Raw genomic sequence first — 19,574 nt, 5'->3', positions numbered from 1 at the left:
TATCTAATCTATTTTTCCACCCATTTATAAGTTCTATAGGTGATTCCAGTATTCAACCAGGGTTGGAAACCACTGATTTACATGAACAGAGAATATCTATTAACAAAGTCTCAAATAATTACTAGAGAAAACTATTCAAATCTGTTCATGCTTCATACTTGTATATTTTATATTTGTTTTTCAAAGTAGTTTACATTTTTAGCTGTTTAATCACTACTTAACTGGCTGCATAAGCTATTCACACACTATCAGAATAGGGTATAAATTAGTCATACTCCACTTTGGCTAAACATTAGATAATTCATTTCGGGAACTTTCACAGAATTTAATGCCCAGGCCACACTTATAGACCAGTTAATTCAGAATCTCTAGGGATAAGACTCAGGCATTGGTAATACTTTTTTTTTTTTTTTTTTTTTTTAAAAAAACATCTCCCTAGGTGATTGAAGTATAAAGCCAAGTTTGAGCACCACAATCTAAATATTTATTTTTTTGGTTTTCTTTAAATGGTTTCAGCCAAGCACAATCTCACTCTAAATCTTTTCTTTTTCAGAATATTATTGACAGACTTATAATCTTGAATTCCGAAGCTAAGATTCATTCTCTGTTCAATTATGAACAATCACACATCTTTGGTCTAAGGTAAGGTGCTAAATATTACTTGAGATATGTTTTTGATATTACAAAATCATACAAAAAAGCATATGTTATATACACTTTCAAAAAGTAAAATTAGCTAATTTTTAAAGCATGTTTAAAAGTAATTTCTCTTTCTGTAATATTACAAGCAAAGTAAATTATAGCCATTACGTTATGGCCTTTGTCTATATTTCGGTTCTGTATTAACTACAGTGTGTTCTACTTTTGTTTGATTTACTGGAGGCATTTTGCAGACTATTCAGTTTACTCAGGAGTCAAGTGGGACTTCCCTGGGTTGGTATTTATTGGACTCCTGCTGTAATCTTGAAAGAAGCCTAGAAATGGATGGTTTATCTTGAGGCCCAAATTTTGCTCTTTGTTATTAATCATATTCTTTAACTTTAGTTTCCAAAGGTTTATATCTTTCTGGTTGAGTATATATTTCTTAGTGTTTTTTTTTAGCATGTTCAGATGGACAGGGGCTGGTGGTAGTGGGGGAGTAGAGGTGTTTGAGCTACAGAGACATATAAAATTCTTAATTTTTTGGTCATATTTAGACATGTAACTTGCTTCCCTATCTATAAATTGCTATCTTTATAAGAAGCTGAATTAAAGAAATTTTCTTAGGTTTGTGATTTTTTTCTTTCTACTAACAAAGTAACATTTTTGGAAATGAGGGAGAAGGATCAGTGAGAATGCTTTACCTAAGAAATAAAGCAATTATATTTCTAAAATTAGAATTCTCAGATGATAATATATATTATGAATCTTATACTCAAACTTTTAAAAATTATTGATTCCGAGCTTTATTTAATCATTTATTAATACTTCAAAGAAGGTAGAAAAAAGCTGTAACTCTTATAGTTCTTTGGATATTGTACCATTTATCTCTAAATACATTTCACATTAAATTTTAACTTTCTATGTATAGCATCAAATATATCATATAGTAAGCAGTGATGAGAGATACAAGGAAAAATCCATTCAGTAGAATCTCCTTTGGCATAGCAAGTATTTTTTTAGTTTTGTAGTTATAGAACATCGATTTTGACATCTTGTTATTGATATATTGAATGAATTTCTTTTTTTTTATATTTGTTTTTTGACAGAATAGTATTTTTCTTTATTGTTTTTCTGGCAAAAAAAATTAACAATAGGAGTTTAGTCATGCAAACAGCAATCTAATAAGTAAAATGCTCTGGGAATAAAATACGTTAATTTTCAGAGTGTGCTTTCTCATGATGTCCGGATGGAGTTGTTCTATACTACATTAAAAAATTTGTGATTCCATTGTTGATACATGTAATAGATTCACGCAGTATAGTAGTTAGTAACATGATGAACTCTAGAGTCAGACTGCCTGCTATTTATTCATTCTGTGAGGTGAGATTTCAGTTACTCATTTGTAAAATGTAAAATAATTATATTATTTTTCTGAATTATTGTGAGAATTACATATGAAAAATAAAAAGGGCTTATAACAGTACCTGTCACATAGCAAGCACTATAAAAATGACCATAACGAATATAATAGTAGTACTTCAAGTATTGATTTTTATCAATTTTATTCTATTTTTATGTTTTACTAGGAAATAAATTTTGTCTTCATTTTTTCAGTATCCCAGTAGTCCCCTACATGCTGCCAAATAGTTTGCTGTGTTTACAACATCAGAATTCAGACAAAGAAAATGATAAAATCACTTTCTGAGGAAGTTTGTATTTTATGTGCCTTGTGACAAGATTTTCATTGACAAGAAATTTAATTCATTGTATTTTAAATTTTATTCTCATAATAACAATTAATTTGGCTGTATTTTAAATCATTCTTAAAGTTATTTACTTCTATTTAATTTATTTTACTCATTTTAGTTCAGCATTGGTCACTGCGGTCCAACGATGTGATAATTTAGATCATAGCTTTGTATTATATAAATGTTGTGTTTCCATGTGATTTAGATTCTTACCTACATTTTTCCCTCCTATAGTGTTTTCATTGATTTCTAATTGTACCCTCATTGTACCACACCCTTCAGTAGATCATCCCATTAATGTCTTTGACTTCTAATTTAGCACTGCTTGTTTTATTTTGTTTATTTTCTTCTCCTGCTTCAGAAATTATAAATAACATAAGTTTGAAACAACCCCTTTAGGTTTATCACAGCACTTAGGTGAGTCTATATATATGGGACTTAGTGAAATGTAGATTTTAACTTTTCAGCATCATCACATTTTATTTAACATTCTGAATTTTTATTTGCCAAGATTGTCTTATAAATCTTATATTGTAAATGACTAATATACCAGGAGATTGTTCTTCCAACCTGTCCTTTTCTACTATTGGTATCAGTGCGCAGACTGATATGCTTTCATATGTCCCATCTTACATTGAAACAGAACAAAACACATGCAAAAAGAAACTTTCTTTGACTTCACATCTCCTCCATCACTGTCCTGTTTCTCTACCTCTCACCAATTAGCAAAGCGATCTATACAAACCGTCCCCACTTGTTCATGTCTGTTTACTACTCAGCCCACTTAGATTTGACATTTATATTTGACTATGTCTGTCAGAATTGCATATCTTGCTCATCTCAGTGTTACTGATAACTTCTATAATGATGAATCTACTGGGCTCTTCTCTTTTTAATTCTCATTTTACTACAATTATCAGTAGCGTTTGATATAGTGGCCTGTTTCTTTTGTATGGAAATTCTTTTTGCCTCTATGACACCACACACTTCTATGGCTGCTGTTTCTTCTCCTTTGTATTCTTAAGCAAATTCTGAATGTTGGACTACTCAGAACTTGTCCCTCAGCCCACTTTCTGTCTATACAGTAGACCCCCTTTCTCCACAGGGGATACATTCTAAGACCCCCCAGTGGATGCCTGAAACTGGATGTTACTTAACTTGGTAGATACTATGTTTTTTCCTACATATACATGTACTTTATGGCTTATTTTTGGCATATCCAAATTGCTAGCATCACTACTCACACACTTTGGGGCCATTATTAATTAAAATAAGGGTTACTTGAACACAAACACTGAGATACCACAGCAGTCGGTCTGATAACCAAGGTGGCTGCCGAGTAATTGACGTGTGAGTAGCATAACTGGACAAAGGGATGATTGATGAGCTGAGCCAGACAGAGTGAGATTTCATCATGCTACTCAGAACAGCATGCAATTTGAAAGGTATGATGTGTTTATTTCTGGAATTTTCCATTTTTTATTTTCACACCACAGCTGACTACAGGTAACCGAAACAACAGAAAGGAAAACCACAGATAAGGGGGTCTATAGTACACTCTACCTCTAGTTTATCCACTTACACCTTTGCTTTTAAGTATCATCTGTATGTCAATGGATGCCCCAATCTATATTCCTACTCTGAAACATTATTCTCCCTCCCGACATCTTAATTCACACATTTCTCCGACATCACAAACTTAGCATGTCTAAAACTGATCTTCTGGATCTCCTCCCACAAAAGCAAAACAAAATAAATCCTTAAGTGGCCCAACCATGTATTCAATTGCTTAATCCTAAGAGTCATCTTAACTTTTTCTTTTGCTTTTCAAACAATTTATTATATATTAACCAATGCAGAAAATTAATTATAATTAAGTGAAATTCTTTCTAATTCTGAAAGTGACATTATTAACATTAAAGAAAATCATTCTAGACATCTTTCTATGTATATAAAGGCAGAATAGATATATAGAAATAAAATCTTTCATAAAAAATTAATCATGATATGGTTTTCATTTTAAATTCTAACTGAACTTTATAGAAAAGAGAAGAAACCCTAGTAACATAGAAGGAATTACTGAATTTTAAATAACTGCTTTTTGACTCCAGGCGTGGTTATTTCCCCAGAGATTCCCCTAAGGTTAAGAAAATATGTGAAATGTTTCAAGTGATTTGAGCATTATAGTTCACTTTTAGACGGTATTGATTGACGCTCTGCTATGAAAGATGAAGCCATTAACACTCTCATTGGATTCCCACCTTTTCTGTCTCCACCTGAGTTAGAAGGATGTTCTCCTTGCATTTCTTAACCTGCCTGCACGAGTCAGAGACCCTATTATTTTCCTTTTTTACCCAGGAGGGAAGATTATACTAATCTGAATTTCTCAGTGTAGTGATGTAGATATGCAGTGCTTATTATATATGACCACAGAATAAGATTTACAAGCTTTTTAGTTTACTCTTATCTACTTAATTCAGCCAATTTTTATTGAGCACTTGTTATGCTCTGTGCTAGATATGGGGGAGTATAATGATGAGTAAAATAAGGTGCTCATTTCTTTTAACCTTTACCGTTCTGCTATTATGAGATCTTGGGAAAATCCTCAGATTCTCCATCAGTATCTTGCACCAATTTCTTTTTTTTTTTTTAATTCAAATGCAGCTTAAAAGTTGTGACCTTTTATTTAAGAAATATATTTTAGGAATATCTGTGTTTCTTTACAGAACATTTAATTCACTTATTGCAATAAGGTAAGAAAAGATCTAATAATGATAGTAGGATTTCTGTGAAAATTATTTGTCTAGAGATTATGCTTATGTGTAGCATGAAATATCTAATAGAGAGAGGGATTTAGCCTTCTTCAGTGCCCGAAAGGAGGCGAGAAAGCCATTTTTAGATGTCATCAATAAACCTGACTCAAAGGAGGCAATCGATTTGACTGAATATCACCACAGGTATTTAAATGCTTTCACAGAGTTACTAAGGAAGGCTGGATTCCCCCTACGTATCCACCCCCACCCTTAAATAGTTACCTGTCTTGCTTCTAAAAGCTTTGCTATAGGCAAACACTCTTTAGTGTTTTCACTACCTTTAAATTGGGAAGGCCATATCCCCTGGGGTGAAGACAATTTTGGCTTCTGAAACCCATAAGACTATAAGAGTATGGGTAATATTTGCACTTTGCTTAGCATTGCATGAAGTAGGAAATAAAGGAACAGCTAAGTAAAGTCTTTGACTACTGTCTATCTTTTGGTATATAGAAACTTCTCTTGTTTTGATAAAAGTAACTTAAGGCCTAACCTAAGAAGGTTTGTGTCTGAGGCAGGTAGAGTTGATCTATTTCTAACTGCATCCTGAGAGAGACACATACACACAAACACTTCTGAAACGTCTATGTAACTAACTGTTGCTAACTTTACATTAATTTAGTTTAATTTACTTTTTAATACTTTATCTCTATCCGTAAAAAAAAAAAAAAAGTCCCATTAAAACTTTTATTTAGTTTACCTGCGAATTTGTACTCACCTTGCATAATCATTGACTTCCTTAAGAATAGTTTTTGATCTAACCAGCTTGCTTTATATGTGAAGTAGGCAGAAGATTCCTTTTTTATAACTTTGGGAAATTTGGATTGGAGCCAACAAAAATTAAATTTCACAATTTTTTGCTTATAAGCCTAATAATATGTAAATTTTAAGATGTTTTTCTGATCATTTTTCTAGATCAGTGGATATAAAATATAAAATCTGCACACTTCTATTCATTTTGTAAATCTAGCCTTAATATTGTGGTTAGGCTAAAAAAATAATTTACTCAAGTGACTTTTCTTTCCATGTTTACTCTAGCTGATACAAATGTGCTTTATAATTAATGAGCCATTAAGATCTGTTTATTAGATAATTACATAATTGAGTAGTAAATGGCATTGTTATCAAAGCTTACAAGAATCTTTATGTGTAATAATTAAGTATGCATTCTTTTATTAGAATTCTAAATTTGTTGAATACATGTTTATACTTCTTATGTGTATAATAATATTCTTTTTCCCATTACCTACCCTACTATAGCATTTAAGCTTTTTATGAAATATTAAAAATATACACATAGCATAAAATATAAACATAAGCTTAGAAAATTGTTGTACAATATTCACATAATCCCAATCAAGTAAACAGAGAGACCTAGCACCGTGCGCATTTGTTCGATCATGACTCCCTCCCTTGTTCCCAGCGGTAACCACAATTTCGACTTTTGTGGTATTTACTTTGTATGTTTATGACTTTATGTTTTTGCTACCTAGTTATGTATTCCTAAAAACATACTTTAATTTTGCTGTTTTTTTGAGCTTTATATACCATTGACATATATTAGTGTGGCATGTATTTCAGTTAATTTATTTTCATCACTATATAATATTCCATGGTATTAATATATTAATATGTTTTGTTTATTCTGCTTCTTGTGGACATTTGAGTTATTTCCAGTTTTCCAGTTTTGGCTGTTATAAACAAGTCTAGGACACATAGAACATTAGGTACATATCTCTTTGTATACATACATACATAATTCTTTATTGTGTTACAAAACAGGTATCTGAATATGCAAATGTCTATTTCTGCACTTCCCATTCTGTTCAATTGCATTTTGGTTTATCCTTGTGCAAATATCACATCATTGTAATTACTATAGCTTTGTAATAATTTATAATGAATGATAGAGCAGTTTTTTCCACTGGTTTTTTTTTTTTTTTTTTTTCCGAAAATATCTTGGCTTTTAGTCCTTTTCTTTACATATAAATTTTACAATCAACTTGTCACACAAACTAACCCACTGGAATTTTGATTATCATGGGATTGAATCTATAGAACAATAGTGAGTGAATTGACATCATTATAATACTAAGTTTTCCAATCTGTAAACATGGTATATGTCTCTATTTAATTTGTTTTCTTTAATTACTCTAATTAAAATGTTGTTTTTTTTTTTTTTCCCCATAGAGGTCATACATCTTTTCAGAATTTAATATTTATAGCCCTAGTAAGTACTATAGTATGTGGCAGTATCACTCAGTGGTTAAGAGCATGGATTCTGAAACCATATTACCAGAGTTATTTTAGGCAAGATTCTCAATCTTTTCATCCATTTCCTCATATATGAAATGGAGATAGTAGCTGTACCTTTCTCAAAACTAAATATGTTACACCTCTCCCAAATTTAGAACATGGTAAACACCTCATAAATAGAGGTGAATGTCTATGAGATAATATGATACACAAAATATTCATTTCATTATTTTCTTTAAAAGAAATGTAGGGATATGGCTCCATAGTGTAGCGGTTTAGCACTTCTGCTTTACATGAAGAGGGTCCTGGGTTCATGCCCTAGTAGAGCCACAGTCCACTATACCACCCTGAACAAGCCCAATTTCTGATCTCAGAAGCTAAGCATGGTCAATCCTGGTTAGTATGTGGATGGGAGACCGTGTAGGAAGACCAGGTTCTGTGGGCATAAAAAAAAAAAAAAAAAAATTAGATTATTAGTGGAGGCATTTTATTGAGCTCTGTAAAATTCTTATTTGTTATTAAATTACTAAATAATATACACTTAAATTTATTAACTGAATTGAAAAAATACGTATTTTTATATTTAATATTTTTACCCTAGTAGGTACTACCTCTCTGTTGAAATTTTTTTTATATTCTTCAGTGATATATCTCTCTTCAAGTAGGTCCTGTGCATTTCTTACTGTTTTATGTTATATTTTTTACTATTTTTAGCAAAATTCTACATATTCTCATATTCATATATATACATGTGTGTGTATATGTATGTATATCCCCCCTCCCCTCAGTTTCTCATTTTCTACATATAAACCAAATGACAACATCATGCTTTTAGTTGCCTAGGTGTAAGTCTTGGAGTTTGTATTATTTTTATATTGATGCATAACAAATTACCATAAACTTTGTGGCCTACCACACCACACATCTATTATCTCAGTTTCTGACTGGGTAGACCTTAGCTTGGTCCTCTGTTCACAGTCTCATAAGACTACTGTCAAAGTGTCAGCTGTAACTGTGGTCTCATTTGAAGCTTAAATATGGAAAGATCTGTTTCCAAACTCACACAGATTGTTGGTGTTACCTCTTGGTTTTAGGACTGAGAGTTTTTTTTTATTTTTCCTGCCTAGAGCTAGAGTCCCTTGTATGTTGTCAGTTGACAGCTGCTCTCAACTCCAAGAGGCCGTCTGTCGTCCTTGCCATGTGATTTTCAACATAGCTTCTTCAAACCCAGCAGAGGGAAAGGACTCCAGCAAAAAGGGCACAGAGTCTTATATAATCATGTAATCACATCCATTCTTTAACATACTCTGATTAGAGGAAAGTGACAAGTCCTGCCTATACTTGAGAAGGGAAGCTCACAAGGGCCTGAGTACCAGATGGGTATGGATCAGGGAGCCCATCTAAGATTCTACCACAGAGTCATTCTCTCAATCAGAGATCTACTGACAATACCCTGTTTTAAGCCACTACCTTATCTAAATTATTGCTGTAGATTTTTTAAACTGGCATCTATACTTCTGTACCTGTCTAATATCAGCCTATTCTGTACACAGCAGCCAGAGTGATTCCATTAAAACACAAATCAAATAATCTCAATCCTATACTCAAAGGTTTTTTATATCATCAGGATGAAACCATACTCCACTGGTTTCTCATGTCAGTAAAGAAAAACTTCACAATGGCCTTACAGAGTCTTCTGTGATGCAGACCTCCAATATTATTTTGACCTCATCTCCTAATATTTCTTCCTTGCTTATTCGTTTTCAGCTACATGGGCTCCCTTACTGTTATTCGAGCATGCCAGACATGCTGTCACCTTAGGTCCTTTGCTCAAGCTGTTTGTTCTGCCCAGAACACTTTTCCCCTGGATTGCTCCATGGCATGTTTCCTCATTTCTTTTAGGTCTTTATGGAATTGTCACTTTATTGGTGAGGTATTTTCTAACCATCTTGTGTAATACTGCATGCAGTGATCCATCCCCACCACCCTCTTGTTAGAACTCTGAATTCACTTCTCTGCTTTAGCGTATCTATGCCGTGTTTCGTTTTAGTTTTTAACTTTTCATTTTTTTCATTGTCTGTTCCCTTCCTCTAGTATTTTGCCTTCCATACAGAACCGGGATTTTTGTGCATGTGTGTTTAGTGATGTGTCATCAGCACTTAAAACACTAGTACGCACTTAATAGGTATTCAACCAATATTAACATTAAGTAAATTTAATTTTATGTCATGGGTGGGATGGCTTTCAAATAATTTATCATCTTCTAATAATGAACATTATTATCTCCTTTCAGATAGTATGCCTCTATTTTTTTCATCTTCTTTGCATTGGCTTAAACTTTAGAACAATATTAAATAATAATGGACAGTTTTGCCTTCCTCATGACCTTAATGGGAATGTTTTTCGTATTTGTGCTTTTAGCTCTTGCCTTGAGATAAATTTGTTTTGTAAATCAAATTAACCTTTCTTTAATTTACTTAGAATTTTTTGGAGGATAGGGAGTAGAGAGTGAATGTTGACTCTTAAATCAAATAGCTTTTAAGCATCAGGTCAAATGATTATATGGCTCTTTTCTATTGCATATTGATGTCCTGAATTACATTAGGAGATGTTTTCATATTAAACTGTCCTTTTCTTCCTGGAATGAACTGTACTTGGTCACACTACGCTGTTCTTTTAATTTACTGCAGGGTCAAATTTGCTAAGCTTTATATTATTCTAAGTAAGATTTTAAAAATCTTACGTAATTTGTTAAAGTTTATATTTACCCTCTCTTTAATGAGAATTTGGTTCGAGCATGTATTTGCTTTCAGAGTTACTCCAGTTCATCTTGTATCATCTCAATGTCCATCTAGATCCTATAGACCCTTCTTTTAAATCATAACTGGAGGGTCATTTTCATTGTTTACTGGTTTAATAACCTAAAGAAAGTAGGAAGGTCACTAGGTTCTCTCTAAATCTTCATCACTTAAAGCCTTAACTGAATTGGTGACAGTTTGATCCTTCCTGTTTTTCTAACAAAACATCTAGAGTCATCCTTAACATCTTTCTTTTTCTTGTTCCACATATTCAGTCCATCAAGAATTCTTTCTGCTCTTGGCATAATTTTAAATTCCTCTATATATTTGAGTCTGTATCTGGATTTTCTTTTATTTATTCATGTGTTATTACAACACTTTAAAAATATTACAGTTTTGTAATATGGTTTAATATCTGATAGTTATAAAACTACCCCCAGTGTTATTCTGTTGTTCTGCTAGTATTGAATGTTGTAGTGGATGTGTCTGGGAACAGTTTTATTTCAGCACCCCTCACCCACGTGTTTACTCACTGTTTTAGTGAGTTAATCTTTTTCCCTGATTATCCCAATTGTTCTTTTTATCCACTTAAAGTCTGATAGCTTTACTAAGCTCTGTCTCTGTGTTGACTGTTCAGTTTATCCTAGGACCTGTTGTACACTTTACATACTTAGATTTGTGGCTTCTTTTCTCTCAGAATTTCTTGACTAATATCTTTAAAGGTATACCAAGAAAGCAATAATTTAAACTTTTTGTTTTCATTGTATTTTCCACACTTTCGTTCTGTTTCCCATACCATTTTATAATGATTTTAACAGCATCTGCTCTTTTTTTTGTTCTTTGCTGTTTCCAATTGCACTTTAATTTCTATGACAGGTTGTTTTTTGTTTTTGTTTTTTTGTTTTTTTTTATAGTTCTTAGTTCTGCCAATTCATGTTTTATTTTTCCTAGTTGTTTTGCTGTGTCTTCCCTGTGCTCTGCTTTGTGCAAAGAGCTTAATGGAGATCATTTCATTATTAAGCCTTTTTTTTTAAATTGAGATATAATTGACACAATATTGTATATATTGTACAAGTGTTGATTTGATACATTTATATAACTTACTTTTAATTCATGGAAAATTATTTGGTCATAATTGTCAAGTGTTTGATGGAAACTGTGTGTGTGTGTGTGAGCATGTGTGTTGCCTTTTTTTGTGCTGTCCCCGCTGACTCTTCCATGGAGGTAGTCAGTTTTATTTATTAATAATTGTCTATAACCTATAACCAGTAATTAATCATTGGTTTGTCTGTGACTCCTTGTCCATCCATCTTGCTCCTTCTACTAGTAAGAACTATAGTAGGACTGGGGATCCTCTTGCTGTCCTTTTTCCACTGTTGCCAAAGAGAGTTAGGTTTTTCCATCCTGAGTATACTCTTACTTTTGAAAACAAGTTTTGCTTTTATTTAGAAATTAGTTTTTCTTTATACATACATACATATATGTGTGCGTGTGTGTGTATGTGTGTATCTATATACTTGAGAGTCTTATTTTACATTCTTTTCACATTAATGGCAGTCATGACATCTTTTCTCAATTTTTTTTACCTCTGCTTGAAGTATTTGCCCTATTTTAACTGCCTTTACCTGCCTTTCAACTCATTTGTGGCTAAAATTTTTGATAATATGCTTTGCTTCCACCCCTGCTCAATCCTCGAGGTTACTTCTAGGATGACAAAAGAGAAATGTCAGCTTATGCTGTCATCTTTAAACTAAACATTTAAGTATTCTTTTATTTTGGTTCCATTTTATTGTATCAAGGAAAGTGTTTTTACTTTAATAAACTAAGTATGGAACATTTCTCTAAATTGATGATAGTAGGTTTTCTCTTAGTTTCATATGCATTTGGTTATTTTTGTCAGGTTCTGAGAAATGATATTTAATTACCATTTTTTTTCTCTCTGTGGATGCTACTGAATAGGTAAAGCATCCAATTGCACCCAAATTGAAATACCGTAAAAGATATACGGTGAGAAGTATGTTTTCTTTCAGTCTCTCACATCCTTCTCTAACTTCTGCAGAGCTAACATATAAAAACAAATATGTATTTATGTGTATCCAAATGTTTCTTCAATTTTATTCAAGTGATTCTACTATATACATACAACCTTTATGCCTCTTTTTTTTTTTTTCCATTTAACATTGTCTTGGAAATAATTCCTTATTACAACATATATAGCTGCTCTGTTCTATTATCTGCATAGTATACCACTGTAAAAATGTACTCCAGACATTTAAACTTATTGTTATAGATGGACATTTTTTTTTTCTATCATGACCACTCTAGAATAAGTATCCTTGTAGGTAGGACCCTGTGCTCATGTTTGAATATTTCTCTAAGAAAAATCACTAGCTGTATAATTAGAAAGTTGGTTTCTTCTTGAATCCCCTATTTCCTCAAATGCTACCTTTCAGAGAAGCCATTCCTAACCACTTAGTCTACCATAGCCACCTAATGTTCCCTTTCCCCTTCACATTATCTTTTTTGATAAGTTTTTGTTCTAGAGTTGTTAAACACATAAAAACAGAATGAGCAGCAGTATAGTGAACCTTCTGTGTCCATCACTTATTTTTCTGTTAACATTTTTTTCAATCTTGTTTCATCTCTCTCTCACTTTCATACATAATTTTTTCTTAAATATTTTAAAGTAAATTCCAGATATCATGCTGTTTTACCTATGAACAATATAGTAGTACGTCTAACAGATAAGGACTCATTAAAAAAACAAACAAAAAACAAAAAACAAAGGATTACCTCCATGTTATTGTTATATCCAACAAAATTAACACTATTTTCTTGATCTCATCTAGTACCTATAATGTATTTTCTTGTTTGAATCAAAATGCACTTTTAAATTGTTTGAGTCACGATCAGAACAGAACCTTCATATTTGCTTGATATTTTTCTTTAGATTTACAGCTTCTTTTATTCCCTTTATTATTCCATTTTTTTTTTCTTGGAAGCATAATATATAATTGTGTGTGATTTTCTAAATTCTGGTTTTGGCTGACTGTTTCTTCTTTGTGATAGATTTTAATATATTTCTGTGATTCTCGTATTTTATGTAAATTGATAGTGAGATATCTAACATTGGTTAGTTTCAGGTTCAGTTTTTTTGGCAAGAATATTTCATAGGTGATGCAGTTTACATCCTCTTGCATCACAATAGGAGCCACAAAATTATTTGTCTCTCTTTTAGTAATGTTAAGATAGATCAGTGTATTAGGTGTTCTCAGCTTTATCTGAATGTTATAAAATTAGCTGTTGACATTTCACCTAATGAGCATTTCCTGAGTTGGTAGCAAAATGATTCTGTCATTCCTTTTGTAATTATTACTGAATTAAAAGTGGTGGCAATTGCCATTTTTATGGATTTGCTAATGTTCCTTAACTAATTTTTAAATTAAGTAGCTGTTGAGAAAAAAAATGTATTTCTAAAGTTAGTTAATTTTAAAGAACTGGATTAAAAGTTACTTATGGTTTTAAAATAATATTTTAATAGAAACTTTTGAAGTCCATTACTATTCAAATTGATTAAAAATGTATCTGAAATAGCTGTGTGATCTTTTATTATTTTTTTATTAAAATTATTGAGATGATATTGGTTAATAAAATCAAATAAGTTTCAAGTGTACAGTTCAACAATACATCATATATATATTGCATTGTGTGTTTGACACCAAAGTTAAATTTCTTTTCATCACCAGATATTTGACCCCTTTTATCCCTATCTACCTCCCCCCTCCTCCTTCCCTCTGGTAACTACTAATCCATTGTCCATGCCCATGAATCTGTTTGTTTGTCATGTTCGTTTGTTGCTTTCAGTTTTATATCCCGCACATATGGTTCTCAATTTTTTCCATCTGCCGTATTTTGTTTAGCATGATTATCTCAAGATCCATCCATGTTGTTGCAAATGGCAGTATTTCATCTTTCCTTATGGTTGAGTAATATTCCATTGTATATATGTACCACATTTTCTTTATTCTATCATCTACCATAGAACACTTTAGTTGCTTCTATGTTCTGGCCACTGTGAATAATGCTGCGATGAACATAGGAGTACATATATCTCTGCAGATAAATATTTTCAGGTTTTTTGGGTAAATACACAGAAGAAAGATTACTGGGTCATATGATAATTCTATTCTTAGTTTTTTGAAGAACCTCCATAATGTTTTCCATAGCGCCAGTGTGCCATTTTACATTCCCATGAGCAGTGTATAAGGGTTCCTTTTTCTCCACATCCTCTCCAGCATTTGTTATTACTTGTCCTGTCTATGATAGCCATTCTAACAGGTATGAGGGGGTATCTCATTGTGGTTTTGATTTGCATTGTGTGAGTTTTTTATATATTTTGCATAGAAGACCCTTATTGGAGGCATTGTTCGCAAATATATTCTCTCATTCAAATGGTTGCTTCTTTGCCTTGTTGATGGTTACATGATCTTTCTTAAACTTTGTATTTCTCTGTGTAGGTATTTGAGATACCAAGAAAGCCTCTAAACGTATAAAATCTACTTTTTATTATTTCTCTTTATATAGGTTATTAAGTGTTATATGCTGTGATCTAGATACTCTTCTTCTGTTAGAGGCTCAATATCAAGTATCTGAAATATTACTAAATGCTCAAGAAGAAAATATCATAGAGACCTCTGAGAACCACAGGTAAAAAAGCCTATTAAGACATGATAATAACAGCAATTTTTATTTTTACCAATGCTCTGTTAAGACAGTAATTTTCTATATTGTTTGCCTAATGTCTTTCCACTCTCCAAATTCAATAGATTTAAATAACAGAGTAACAAGCAATTAAAGCATAAATGTCACAGAAAGATAGTGACAGAAAGAAATATCACAGTAAGACTTGGAAGCACTCGCAGAGTACTACTTTCTAAGTTTTTGTTCAGTTTTTTGTTTTGATTATTTTTTTAGTTAAGCCCTGACTTTTTAAAATTGTTACATGAAAGTGTATCACCTTTAAATTGAGTCTGCATATGTAAGATGGTCCATTAAATGAAATGTTTGATTTGCTATCTCTTATAGAGGATCTCTTTACTTCATTCTCTTACTTATGTTAATTACAATCATAAATTCTGATTATCGCAAAATGAGGTTATGGTCATATCTTGATAGGTTTTTTTTTTGTTGTTGTTAATATAACACACTTGCCAGTACCTCAATTTGGCTGACATTTACTGAATGTAAATTCAATGGTGGCATTGTTTTTGTGTCTGTAATTTTCAAAAAAGTATGTTTCCATTATATCTGGGTCTTGGAAAATTACAGAAGGCAAGGAACATTGCTCAGTACTCTAGATTTGATATAGGAGGATGGTGTTAACAGCTACAGGAAGTATGGAGCTGCTTAAAACCAACATGTAGGTTTTGAATTTAAGGCACTGAGTCTAGAACTTAAGGGAACATTGACTAAAAATGTGATTAAGTCATTGTGAAAATAATGCATGTCTTAATTCCATTTCTTTAAATGTAGTCACATTTGTCAAGGAAATATTCTTTTATTAATCCCATTCTTCTTATTATAAAAATTAAATCCCCATCAATTCTTTGCTCTCTAGCAAAATTAAGATAAAGAATGAATTTAGCTCTTTTAAAGTAATATATTGATAATCTGTTTTCGAAACTTTTCTGTAGAAAATTTTCTGCTTTTTCTCTCTATAAATTTCACTGATTTGATTTTAAAATTATATCCAATTAAAGAGATAACAAATCGATATATTTATTGTCCAGGAATTTTATAATTGATGGCTTATCGGTGGAGAGAAATCACGTTCTTGTTAGAATGAATCTGATTGGTGGGCCAGTGGAACGAATTTTGCCTCCCAGGATACTAGAAAAGGTAAGTGGGCTAAAGAGGAGGGGAAAATATTTTTCTGATACATTTTGAAGAAACGTAATCAAACTCAGATGCCACTAAATATCGGCTTCTAAATGTCTACATGACAGAATTGAACTTTTATTACTAGAAAAACTTTAGGATGCAAGTAAATACTTAAACAAAAATATTATTCTACATGGCAGGGGGTCATGAATACTAGTTTAGGTTGTAGAATAGTGTATTCTTTTATTAAAAAGTTGTCAAACTTGTGTCTTTGATCTTTTTACCTTTGATGTCTTTCTCTTAAATGACACCTAAATTTTATTAGATTATTCTTTTGTATTTAATTGACACTATTATGTACCTCTCCTTCTATCAACATTAATAGTTTGGTTTTCTCTCAAAGGGTTTAATTTTTTATTGTTATTATGTACATCTTGCTTTGGCTGTCACTCTGAGATGGATGAGATAGAAATGATTTACAGCATAAGAGAAACAATTTTGTAAGCAACGTAGGAAATACAAGTTTCTTTTGAAGATCATAGTTTTCCTTTCATGAAAAAAATACTAAAGCCATTATTATCAGTCCTAGTTACTAGAACAAGTTACCATATATTTGTCTTCATTGCTTATTTAATGTTTCTATTTCATTATAGTTCTCCATTAAAGCAAGATTGTAATATCAAATAGTTTTTGGCTAGTTAGGCTACATCTCTAGAATTTTTATGAAACAAAAGCCAATTTCAATGAATGACATTTCAGAAAGCCTTAAAATTCAATAATATTTTTAACTACTTTCTAAAGTCATCTGTCTTGCTTCTTTTTTAGGGCGATGATCCATATCCTTGGCCAATGTTTTCATCATACCCTTTACCAAACTGCTATCTGTTGGAAGTTCCAAGAAATGCTGATCTAAAACAAGGTAAAATATTTGCCATCAAATACCGTGTTATTTTTTTTAGTGCTTTTGTTACAGTTTTAAAAGAAATTATTAGGAAAGGAGATTAATACTGTTTTTTCACTAAGCTCATATACATGAATATATTTCCAACTATTTCTTTGTAAGTCTTCATTTTTTTCATTTTATTGTAAGCTAATATTTGTTGCTGCCAAATAATTTTTTTCAGATTATTGCCCCCTGTCTCTCTCTTTTTTTGGTTTGAAAAAGGAATTAATTTTTTTTTGATAAATTCTAGGTGTAAAACTTTATTCAACAGAGTAGTATTTTTTAGTATCTGTGTGCCATACGTAAGTCCTATGTGCTTGAGACCTGAAATATAAACATAGTATGCATTGCATAAAATGATAAAATAAAAATTCAGATATCCATCTTGGAGAAGTTTATGAACTTTTAGAAAATATATTCAAGTAATCAGATAATTGGATAGGAGCTAAATAGATAAGTGTGTAGCCTGCTAGATTAGCACATAAGTAGGACACCCTTCCAAGAAAATGATGTTTAAAGCAAGTTATGAAGTATCGATATGTGTTTTCTGGGTGATAGAAGAATATTTTCGACCTAAAAAACAACAGAGGCAAGAAAGAGCAAATTATATTTAAAGAACTGTAAGTAGTTCAAGAATGCCTGATATTTAGAATGTGAGGGCAAGAGTCAGCAGAACTAAGACTAGACAAGTAAACTATAGTGCTAGCGTAGCTCAAATTTGAATGCTTAGACTTTTTCATAAGAACAATGAAAATTCAAACAGTTTTTGGACTAGAGCATTCTAAGATAAAAAAATGAAGATATATGATTAAGTTATGCATTAATTTGAGAAGTTAAATCTTATATCTGCATGAATTCCTTTATAATACTGTCAGCCTTGCCTTGGAAAGAAATAACAAAATCGATTTCAGAAAGGTTATATTCTATGAAGTGATTGTTGAAAAATAAGATTTTTTTCTTCCATATGAGACTTCATATGTCATTTACTTTTCCCTGCATTTATTTGATTCAAAACAATCATTAGAGGCCATCAATTGATATACATTATTTTGATTTATATTCAGTGTTTGATATACGCACAATTGCATAAGCAAAGAAATTCTATTTTTTAAAATCTACTTAGAGGTTAGGGAAAGAGAAAAAGCATGAAGGAGCTTTTAAAGTTTTAATATTTGTCTTAATAAAACACTTTACAAATTTTGCCTTTGTATTTTTCTCTGTGTAACCTAATCTATTGCTGTTAAAGATGTTGGAGTGATACTAAGTACTTTTCAAGAAGAGACTCTTGAGAATATAATTTTGGTCTTTTTTCCCACTAATTCATATCTTTCATTTAACCCAAACTGTTTTCAATCTCTTACTCTCATGTGTCCCTACATTAATTTTAGTTTTTTTAATCAGTCGTTATAGTTTGTCATTCTTATTTTAATTTTTATAATTTATTTGGTCACTCATTCCTTTATTTAATACATTTCTCAAGTATTAATTATCAGGTACTTCACTAGTCATTGGAGATGATATAATCTATAAGACATGGTCCATTCTTGGTGCCTCAACCCTTTTCCTTGTTACGATATAATGTTTTTACTAAGTTTCTCTTGGAAACAAATATCACATTATTAGTTTTTTAACAACAGATTTATTATCAGTTTTATTGTGTTACTGCCACATTTGATAATTTGTTTTTTCAAAATAGCTTGATAAAAAAAAAAAAAATGCCTTATTTTAAACTGAACAAACCAGACCGAAATCAAAAAGTAAGATTAAATGGACCCTTTTATGAGAAGAAAAAAATATTTATATTATCGATTCCTATGAAAAGGTGCTCTATTCTTATAAGTGATTTGAAAAGGGAGTAATAGCTTCTCTGTCTAGTGCAGAAGATAACTGCAGAATGGCTATTAACCTCAGCGGGCCCATATGCTGCCAGGCAGTCATACAATATGCTTCCTGGTCTCCCAGATGACTATTTTTAAATCTCTCATCAAATAGTCCTCACCTCTTCCCATCCCTTCTGTCAGGTGATAACTTTGTTTCCTATTTTACTGATGAAATAGAAATAGAAAAAGTTTCAGTGTGCTCCTGATACATATTAACTCACAGCTGCATCTTTGCCAATTTAGATTTTCTATCACTATTAATAAACTGTGTTACTTACAGAAGCCAGCTTCTCCATTTGTGTACTACATTATGGCCTCTTCTCAAAAATATTGCTTCTAACAGTTCTCTTTTCCTTTCTCGCTTTCTATTTCTCTCTCTCTGTCTGTCTCTCCTCCCCTTCCTCTCCCTCCCTCTCTCCCTCCCTTCTTCCCTTCCTTCATTTCTTCCTTTCTTCCTTCCTTAATTCTTTATTTCCTTTAGGGTGCTGGGGAGAATTTCCACTAGATTTTCCATAAGTCAACAAGAATGCAGTTAATTCTTCCACATTTAAAATACCTTCTTTTGAACTCATTCCTCCCTCACTGCAATCCCATGTCTGTCCTTTTACTGCAGAATT

At 31.8% G+C, this 19,574-nt stretch overlaps 1 protein-coding gene across 6 annotated transcripts in view; it reads left to right on the top strand.

The window, feature by feature from the left end:
• The window catches only part of TBC1D32 (TBC1 domain family member 32), a 189,301-nt gene that overhangs the window by 117,678 nt on the left and 52,049 nt on the right, over window positions 1-19,574 (top strand). For all 6 annotated transcript variants that reach the window (XM_016153837.2, XM_016153846.2, XM_016153852.2 and 3 more), the window contains 4 exons: window positions 554-642; window positions 14,839-14,961; window positions 16,044-16,152; window positions 16,960-17,053. In XM_016153837.2, coding sequence (XP_016009323.2) covers window positions 554-642; window positions 14,839-14,961; window positions 16,044-16,152; window positions 16,960-17,053 — 415 coding nt within the window. The remainder of the gene's footprint in view (window positions 1-553; window positions 643-14,838; window positions 14,962-16,043; window positions 16,153-16,959; window positions 17,054-19,574) is intronic.

This window comes from Rousettus aegyptiacus, unplaced genomic scaffold (assembly GCF_014176215.1).
Source record: "Rousettus aegyptiacus isolate mRouAeg1 unplaced genomic scaffold, mRouAeg1.p scaffold_m13_p_1, whole genome shotgun sequence".
NCBI lineage: Eukaryota > Metazoa > Chordata > Mammalia > Chiroptera > Pteropodidae > Rousettus > Rousettus aegyptiacus.
This window is presented reverse-complemented; position numbering and strand designations above follow the sequence as displayed.